The sequence below is a fragment of the Dermochelys coriacea genome, chromosome 6 (assembly GCF_009764565.3).
Source record: "Dermochelys coriacea isolate rDerCor1 chromosome 6, rDerCor1.pri.v4, whole genome shotgun sequence".
In the NCBI taxonomy this organism is placed as follows: Eukaryota; Metazoa; Chordata; order Testudines; family Dermochelyidae; genus Dermochelys; species Dermochelys coriacea.
The window spans coordinates 19,158,756-19,168,864 of record NC_050073.1 but is presented as its reverse complement, the minus strand read 5'-3'; the positions used below and the strand labels follow the sequence as shown (position 1 = coordinate 19,168,864).

The 10,109-nt window shown below is 41.1% G+C and overlaps 1 protein-coding gene across 1 annotated transcript in view; it reads right to left on the bottom strand.

Moving 5' to 3' along the window:
- Positions 1-5,852: 5,852 nt before the first annotated feature.
- The window catches only part of LOC119857298 (mucin-5B-like), a 74,595-nt gene continuing 70,338 nt past the window's right edge, over positions 5,853-10,109 (bottom strand). Inside the window, exons 44-48 of the mRNA XM_038406066.2 lie at positions 8,734-8,829; positions 7,859-7,987; positions 7,634-7,673; positions 6,817-6,940; positions 5,853-6,222 (exon numbers count right to left, since the gene is read on the bottom strand). Of these exons, the coding sequence (XP_038261994.2) occupies positions 6,048-6,222; positions 6,817-6,940; positions 7,634-7,673; positions 7,859-7,987; positions 8,734-8,829 (564 nt within the window). The 3' untranslated portion in view covers positions 5,853-6,047. The remainder of the gene's footprint in view (positions 6,223-6,816; positions 6,941-7,633; positions 7,674-7,858; positions 7,988-8,733; positions 8,830-10,109) is intronic.

Here is a 10,109-nt window from a genome sequence, read left to right as displayed (position 1 = left end):
ATCAGGCCATGAAAGCCTGAGTGGATAAGACTTGGGTCTGCCACATTAGAAACTAGTTTAGTCTTAACTCTGAACTGACTTTATGCAAATACTCATTAAATTATTTATGCAATAGGAAGCTAATACTAGATGTCTTTTAGGGTTGGATAAGAGGCCTTGATCAGTAATAAGAGCTGAGAGGCACATAGAAATATCTACAGTAGAGATGAGATTGGAGCTCAAGGTCTCCTGGCTAACAACTCAGCATGCTTTTCCCTCAGACACTTGGAAGGGACTCTCTTTGGGGTGTGTTTGCAATGCCTTTGCAGTGTAACATGACAGGCAGCATGATTCAGTCAAAACGTGGGCCATCCTGCATAACCTGCCACACTTATAACTGTTATTGCTTTTAATGGGCTTACACCAATTTAGACCAGCTAAGGATCTGGCAAATAGACAATGTAGAGAGTTTCTTCAGCTTTCTTCAGTAACATGATTTCTTTTAAAAAAAAAAAGAAATTAGTGAATTTAATGCTTATGACAAGGGACAGTTCAACTCCTTCAGAGAATGACATCCTCTGTCTCAGTGGTTCTCAACCAGAGATATGCATACCCCTGGGGATATGGAGGTCTTCCAGGGGGGTATATCCACTCATCTAGATATTTGCCTAAGTTTTATAAGAGGCTACATAAAAAGCACTAGCGAAGTCAGTATAAAGTTAAATTTCATACAATGACTTGTTTATACCACAGTTGCCAACTTTCACACAGTAAATAAGCACCCCAATTTTCACAATAAGCCAAAAATCAAGTTAATCCCAAAACAAGGCCAAAACAAGCCAATCCCTAAGAACCCCAACAATCTATGTGACTAGATTCCCCCCTAGCGTGCAGTCTGGGACTGTGGTGGGCCCGCTGTGCACCCTTGCCCCTGCTTGTCCCCTCTGCTTGCTGGGAGCCAATCAAAAAAAAGATGCAACAAGCCAAAAACTAGCCAACCAGCAACTCACAGGCCAATTAAGCCAAAATCAAGCCCAATTTCTGTGTTTTTCATGGGTTTGGCATGTCTGGTTTATACTGCTCTATATACAGTACCCTGAAATGTAAATACAATATTTATTTTCTGATTGATTTATTTTATAATTATATAGTACAAATGAGAAAGTCAGCAATTTTTCAGTGTGTTGTGACACTTTTGTATTTTTATGTCTAAGCAAATAGTTTTTTTAAGTGAAGTGAAACTTGAGGGTAGGCAAGACAAATCAGACTCCTGAGGGGGTGTAGTAGTCTGGAAAGGTTGAGAGCCACTGCTCTATCTAACCCCACACGTTTTAATTCCTTCTACTGATCATTGCATTTGATTATTCTTTCTTTGTGTCACTCAGCCACGTGACAAGCAGTCATCTTACTTAGTTACTGGCTAGTTCCATGTGGACAGCCACATCATCCTGGCCCTGATTTGCAGTGTTAAGTAGGGAGGTCCAGGACTGAATAACTCATCCATACCAGATGAGTATGTACCACAGTAGGATGAATGGGATATCGGTAGAACTGTGTGGGGAAGCTTGCAGTAATGAAGTCCTCCCAATCAGACATATCGCATTAATATTTATTGGCTCCCATGTGGTCAATCTAAACAAGGAGGCGAAGGGTTGAGTAGGCCCAGAGACTGAACTATCTTCTTCCCCCCCACCCTTGAGGGGTTCATAAAGAACAGGAATAAAGTAGTATTGGTGGAGCAGCGTGGGGGAGCTTTGCTGGCCTGAGACAGCTCACCCGACTGTTTGCTAGAGCCAGAGCTCAGGGAAACAGAGGGTATAATTAGATACAATAAAAAAAGGAGGACCTGAAATGCCTCTGCCAGTACTGTAGCTAAATGGAGGACATTGGTCTGCAACACTGGCCCCCTTCTGCAAGTGATACATTCACTAAACTAAAATAATTTTAAAGAAAACACATTGCTGCAGAAAAGTGCTTAAGTGGTATATTTTAAAAATAAGGGCTTTCGCTTTTTAAATTGTATCCAACCACAAAAGTGAAATTAAAACTTCTTAATTTAATGAGAAGCTGGATATAAGTCAGCAGTGTGCCCTCATTGCCAAGAAGGCCAATGGCATATTGGGCTGTATTAATAGGAGCATTGTTAGCAGATTGACAGACGTGCTTATTCCTCTCTATTCGGCAGTGGTGAGTATTGCGTCCGGTTTTGGTTCCCCGACTACAGAAGGGATATGGACAAACTGGAGAGAGTCCAGCGGAGGGCAACGAAAATGATCAGGGGGCTGGGGCACATGACTTACGAAGAGAGGCTGAGGGAACTTATTTAGTCTGCAGAAGAGAAGAGTGAGGGGGGATTTGATAGCAGCCTTCAACTAACTGAAGGGGGGTTCCAAAGAGGATGGAGCTAGGCTGTTTTCAGTGATGGAGATGACAGAACAAGAAGCAATGGTCTCAAGTTGCAGTGGGGGAGGTCTAGGTTGGATATTAGGAAACACTATTTCACTAGGAGGGTGGTGACGCATTGGAACGGGTTACCTAGGGAGTTGGTGGAATCTCCATCCTTAGAGGTTTTTAAGGCTCAGCTTGACAAAGCCTTGGCTGGGATGATTTAGTTGGTGTTGGTCCTGCTTTGAGCAGGGGATTGGACCAGATGACCTTCTGAGGTCTCTTCCAACCCTGATATTCTATGATTCTAAAAGTTCTTTTAAAAAAAAAATGTCTCAGCTGTAGTTATATGGGCTGACTGCAGGTAGTATCCAGGCTAAGAGGAGAACGAATACATTAAGTAGTTTTGAATTAGAATGTAATTTTCCTTTTTCTTACATTTCAAAACTGCCATGGGCTGAATGCCCTTCTCTGCATGATTATTAGCGATATTCAGCATCTCTTGCCACCACAGAGGTGATAGAGTAAGAACAACGTGCAGACTATTGAAGTGGTTGTGTAAGCTTCCCTACACTGTCCCACTGACATGCCTCACTACAGGATGAGCCATTCTGGGCAGAGTAGAGGGAGAAGGTCATTCATGTGCTGTGCCCATTCAAATCCTGGGCCTGCCTGGGTAGACTGACAACCAGAGTGCCAATAAATATCAGTTTAGTATGTCTGTCCATGTGGTACTGCCCTGAGACCAGTTAAAACATTTACAAAAACAGCATTAAATTACAGTTAAGGCTAGTTAGCATTCCACACACTCACTGCTTTAAAATAAAGGAAATTAAAAGTTAAGTTTCTTCATATCTACATCATTAGTCACTTTAAAAACATAGGCACGTACCTTTTGAATAAGCATTCCAAGGAGTGAAGTAATGCTATAATCATATTTATCCATTTTAAAATGCATATTATTATTCCTGAAGGAGAATCCTAAATAGTTCTTAACCTTAACTACAACTATGAGCACTGCTGGAATACCGTGTCCAGTTCTGGTGTCCACAATTCAAGAAGGATGTTGATAAATTGGAGAGGGTACAGAGAAGAGCCAAGAGAATGATTAAATGATGAGAAAAAATGCTTTATCGTGATAGACAAAAGGAGCTCAATCTGTTTATTTTAACAAAGAAAAGGCTAAAGGGTGACTTGATTGCAGTCTATAAGAAGCTACATCGGGCGTTAGTATTTGATAATGGGATCTTCAGTCTAGCAGGGAAAGATATATCATGATCCAATGTATGGAAATTGAAGCTAGACAAATTCAGACTGGAAATTATGAGTAAATTTTTAATAGTAACAGTGAGTCATGGTGGATTCTCCATCACTGGCAATTTTTAAATCATGAGTTGATGTTTCTCGAGAAGGTCTTTTGGGGAAGTTCTATGCCATGTGTTACACCGGGGGCCAGACTAGATGATCACAATGCTCCCTTCTGGCCTTGTAATCTATTAATCTATTTGTTGAAAGGCAAAACAAATGTAGTCACTATGTAACAGATTTTCCGCAATCTTAACCTATTTGTTTCTCAATAAATTATTTTTATCTATTATCTATGGTCCTGGTTAAGGTTATGAAGCACAACTTTTAAAACATTATAAATTTGTACAGTGAAAAAATGAGATTATATCGTATTATTTAATGCTTTGGAATCTTTACTGAGAAGAGACAGGCAGGTTGTGGTTTTCAAACTATTGATTATGTAGAGAAACTAGAGGGTAAGTGACTTGACATTTCCACTCTTCTCTTGATAGACCCTGATCCTGTGATGTGATGGGGCTTCCTCTGGACACTGCTGTTAGCCTACATGCATCAAATTGCAGGATTGGGCCATAGATGGGATTAGTAATTCACAACTTCTAGATCTCGTGTGGAAACTAGGATAGCAGCAAACTCCAGGATGCACCTAAAAAGTGTACTAATCTGCTTTGCTTGTATACTTTACATATTGACAGGTTTCAGAGTAGCAGCCGTGTTAGTCTGTATTCGCAAAAAGAAAAGGAGTACTTGTGGCACCTTAGAGACTAACAAATTTATTAGAACATAAGCTTCTCACTTCATCGGATGCATTTGGTGGAAAAAAGACAAAAGCATTTTTCCACCAAATGCATCCGATGAAGTGAACTGTAGCTCACGAAAGCTTATGCTCTAATAAATTTGTTAGTCTCTAAGGTGCCACAAGTACTCCTTTTCTTTATACTTTACATATGTAACAGTGGTGACATCTAGTGGTCAGCTTTTGACCATGGTCAACATCACATTGTCTTAATTCCTCTGTCCCATGGGAGATGCTAGAATAGTAGTTGATTGTTTATAATGTGGCTAGTAGTCACTGCATGATAGGATGTAATGAATAATATTGTTTGGATGTCAGTCTCTCATTGGGTACCAGTGAAGCCAGTCTGCCAGTGTCACCTTAGTTCCATTTAGATATTAGTCTATATAATAACCAACAAGCCAGACAAGAACAGAAGGGTGTACAAATAAACACTTATTTGCATTTATACAAAAAGTGTGTTTTTAGAACTGCATTGGGAAAGCCATTATTGTAATGCTCGGGATGCAATAGAAAATGACACCTCGCTTCATGTCTTTTTGACCAAGATCCTCAGCCAAGTTTTGCAGAGCTTAGGCGGCTAGTGTAAAGGTGGTTTAAAGTAATTTTGTGTATCCCTGACTTGACTATGTACTAGGATGGTCTGTGTATATAAGTTAGGGAAGTTGTTTGGCTGCTCTAAATCACACCAGCTGCTAATGGCCGGAAGAGTCAGTCCGTGATTGTCAGGGTGCAGAGAAACTTCAGCCACACCCCCTTTCTCCCTGGCAATGTCACCTATACTGGATGCAGGGAGGAGTATAATGCTGGCACTATTATGCTGGCTTTATGATACGACAGAATCCACTAGGGCCATCTAAACCAAAGTAGCCCAGACACAGGAGATCTCCTGAAAACCTGGGTGCTACATGAAGCCATGTTGGTGATTTGATAGGTGTCATTCTTCTCTGCAGCTTAGCATGAATGCATTACCACCGGAGAATGCTAGGGGATTCTTGATGCTGCAGGGATTTGGCTGAGATGTACAGCAGAGATCCTGACCACTCATAGCAATAAGAGATCCCTTTATGCTTATGCATAAGAGTAAGAGTTCCAGCCACGGTGCTAGACATATTACAACCTGTCACTCTGAATTCCTCCTTACAGTTTCAGCTGGTTATGGTATTCATCGCTGCTTTTTCAACTGAATGAGTGCTATGTTTTACTGCCCAGGTGAATCAAGTGTAGATTGCATATGTATAGTTCTTTCAGGCAGGGACTAAGTCTTGTGTTTGCACAGTACCACGTTTCTCTGGAATTGCATATAAATAGCTTATAAAATACTTTGGATTGAAAGACACTAGCATACATATCAGTTGAGAGTATAAATGCCACAGCAGAATGTAACAGCTTTGAACGTAGTTTATTCTACAAACATTTAGAGCAGCATCTTTCAGTGAATTTCCACAATCGCACAGATTACTGGAAGGAACAGCAGAAGAGGGACGGAATCTCATTAAAAGGTCAGTGGACACTCACAGCTATGTTCTACACTATTCACAGGTGAAGCGTTAAAAATCGATGTTTCTCCAGCACTTTGTCTTTATGGCTTTTTCTCTTGGCATTTTGTCTCCACACAGTCACACTCATCTACCTGAACATACGTGTATTCGATTCTCTTCCTCTTAGAGCAAATCAGATCCACCTTCATCAAGTGGCTCTTTGTTTCATGGCAGCAAGTGCATTTGTGTTTCATTTCACTGTCACCAAAGGCATACCTGGCGGAACAAAACTAATAGATCAATCCATTAGCTATTGCTTTCCTGCTCTCCATTAACCTTAGCTTCCCCTGGAACTGTGAGTGGGGAAGGAAAGCTTTAGGGTTTCTTCTGCTTGTAAGAAGGGTGGGGGTGGGGAGAGAACAATATCAGTAACAGCCTATTCTCAGGACATTGGTGGGCCTGATCCAAAGACCTCTGAAGCTGATGGAAAAACTCCCATCTGAAGTAAGGGGGAGGTTTTCCATAGACTTAAATGAGCCATGGACTAGGCCCAAAATGACCCCACAGAAATAAAGAATGAGCCTAATGCAGAGCCCAAACTGCAATTAAAAAATAAAAAATAAAAATGTATAAGTAAAAATGTGTTAGTCAACCTGTTAAACATGACCTATTTATCTAGCCTAGATACAGCAATCCTAGTGACAAAACAGTAAAGCATCATGGCTAAAAGGCTGGTGCTCTGCTCATCCAGTTTCCTTTTAAGAGGATCAAGGAAAAGGGTTAATGGAGATAGTAGCTGTGATCCTGCAGGGGCAAGAACATGTGAGGACAAGACATCACATAAGCATGGAGAAGCAGTTTCTTACTTACACAGAGTATGTACTGCAGGACCCTTCACATGAAGGCACTAGGACAGGAGCTGCTGATTTACAGTTCTTGTGAGTAATGTATTCTTTTTTCAGCTTCAGGTTGCAGACATGTGACAATGGGATACCTAAGAGGGAAGGATCCTATTAGCCTTACTCAGATTTGAGTTAAAGCACTGAGAGATATCTGCTAAACAACCAAGCTCTGTCTCTGTCTCATTAAGAACAGTTAGAGTTCAAATAGCCAAGGAGAGTTTAAAGACCCAAGGGGAGCAAAGCACTTACACATTTGCATAAGTATTTTGCTGATTAAGGATGGTCTTAAACATAGGCTTAACTGCTTTGCTGGATCAGGCCTAAAGCAGATGCAATTGTATATTTTTTATACAGCCTACATTTCTGTAATGACCTTTGTTAGCTAATTGTCACTTTTATGGCTTTACAGCAGCCAACACTGTTTACAGTAACAGAACCATGCTTTCTATGCAGTTCCTATATGCCAGCATCCAAAACACATTCTCTACCAGGTTACATCATTCTTTCATCAGGAATTTAGTCTAATCTATAAATATCTCACTTCTTTATAAAACCAAGTAAGAGAGAGCATGAAGATGTTTCCAGTGGCACCTCTGGAAGAGGTAGGCTGGTTTTGAGCCTTAAAAAAGAAGTACTGAGCACCTCCCGAGAAGTGATAACTGCCCTCACATCCCACTGACTTCGCTGGGAGTTGAGGGCATTCATTACCTTGCAGGATCAGAGCCATAATGAATGGAGAGCCTGACAATGTTTGATTAATGAATCTCTGGATTGACCATACTCACATGTCTTACAACATCCATCTGAAGTTGTCGCAACAGTTCCCTATATTAAAAGCAAACAGAACCAGAATTGCTCAGATTCTAATCTTAGATGTGCACATTATAGACAGAACAGCAGCAATAAGAGATTTCTAATAATGAGACACAGTGTCCAATCAATCCACTGGTCCACTATCACAAAGCTGATTATATCATTCACTTACACCATTTCAGCTATAAAATACTCACTGGGACACAGTTTGATGGATCAAACTCTGGGCAGGATATTATTGTGCTAGTCAAGACAAACTGGCCTGATGACTGAGTGCAATTATACAGAGCACAGTTATCTTCCAGAACTTTATAGGTCTTCCCAACCTGAATAAAGCAGAAAAAATAAAGTTATTCTGAGACAACACATAATCTAGCATAGGGACGGGATTTTTCTTCTGGCTTGAAAGGTATTAGCCACTCCCAAAATCTCATCCTGCATTAACTCCCTTAGGCTGCTTCGACAATCCCATCTGTAATTGTTACCTGGGTTGAAATAATCTAAGGCTCACAACAGTAGGGATATTAAGAGACATACCAAGGCCCACAGTTATGCATTGATGTGATAAACCACTAGTCACTGTGTCATATCACAGACTGGTCAAGGTTTTTGCCTGTTCTAAACAGATACACTTTGCAATGCAGCAGAGAGAAAGACACTAGTCTAAGACTCAGGAGACTTCGTGTGGCCTTGGTCAGGTCTGTCAGTCTGTGTCCGCCCTGCCCATCTGTAAAATGGGGATAACACTTCCTTACCTCACAGAGATACTGCATGGATAACTCAATAATGATTCGCAAAAAGAAAAGGAGTACTTGTGGCACCTTAGAGACTAACAAATTTATTAGACCATAAGCTTTCGTGAGCTACAGCTCACTTCATCGGATGCATTTATTTCATAAAGGCATTTATTTCATAAAGGCCCTAACTTCCTAATGCTGCAACACATAGTGGGACTCAGTTTTTAAGCAGAACTCTCCATTGAAGTTGACGGGAAGCTGTATTTCTAAAACGACGACCCCGTATCATACTGCAATTCCTTGTCGAGCAGGGGAACGCACACGCACACACACACCTCAACGGTCACAATGCCAGATGGAAGCTTCGCCACACAGGCCACCTGCACACACTGGCCGCAACACCTGCCTTCTTCTCTGATGTAGCGGAAACCCTGCGGGGCACAAATGCACCATCGTTTAGCCACATCACCTGTGGCTTACCTGTGAAGAGCATTCAGACAAAATGCACATTCCCCTTCTTCATGCAATGGGGGGAAAACCCTTGATTATACTCCTGTTTTTTAGAAGGACTTTTGAACCCCATTGTTTGATGGAATCTAGGTATTTCAAACCTGATGCTTAGACCCACACAGTTGTCATATTAGCTTTTAATACTTTCCTAAATAGTAACCCTTTTGTCAGTGGCATCATCCTGGGTAATCTGCCATTTCCTATCCTTATCTGAGCTGATATTCAAATCAGGCCAAAATAACTAACTCACCATGTGTTACTTGCAAGATCCAAAGACAGCCCTTTGTCTGGTACATTTTTCTACAGGTATGGTCTCTATTTCAGATGTGCTGAGAAGACTGAAGGTAAGGTGTATTTACAACTACTTTCACCTATTCCTCCTGTGTGGACTTCAGTCCTAGAATGAGGCATGTGTGTGGCTCCATCTGCATCATCTAGTGAGGAGCTAGAATGTTGCAGTAGGCCTGGCCTTATGTGAGCAGGGGCGGGGCAGACGATCAAGCTTTTCTCTACTTGCATTCAAGTTATATATTCAAAATTTTAAATACAGAGGGCTAGAGTCAGCAAAATTATTGCAGAGAGATACAAGCTATGCCTCTCAGTGCCAGGAGAACCGTGTCCACTGAAGGAGCAAATCATCCCTGTGGATAGTGGCTGGCGTTTGCACCGTTGCGCTCCATGGTGGTTCTACCAGAGAGGTTTAAGATTTAGCAGTGCACCACAAGAACTCCACCAGCAAGAGTTGCCTCAAAAATCCATGGAATCAGCAAACTCAACAGTCATGGAATTAGCCCTTTTTCAACAGCTAGCACCCTCCACTTTTTCAGTAAATTTGGCATCTTTTAAATACATCCCCTGTGCTGTTAAGTGGAGTTGAAAACCCTTTTGTACCACCAAAACAAACTCTCCTACCAGAACTCACTAGTACTTTTAAAAGTCTTAACATACAGTTTGTATATTGCCTACAAACAACTAATCCATTTAATTTTAGAACATTTAGTTTCACTGGGACCTTTTCATTTGAACCAAATCAGAATAGTTTTTCAAACATTTTTACCACATAGTGGTGATGGACATCACCAAGGCAACCATGCAAACACCATCTTTCAGTGACTTTATCTTCCCCATTAACCAGCTTGTGGGTGGAGTTGCCATTTTATAGAAAACATTTTTCCCATCATGCCTTTCTGGGGCAGGCCCC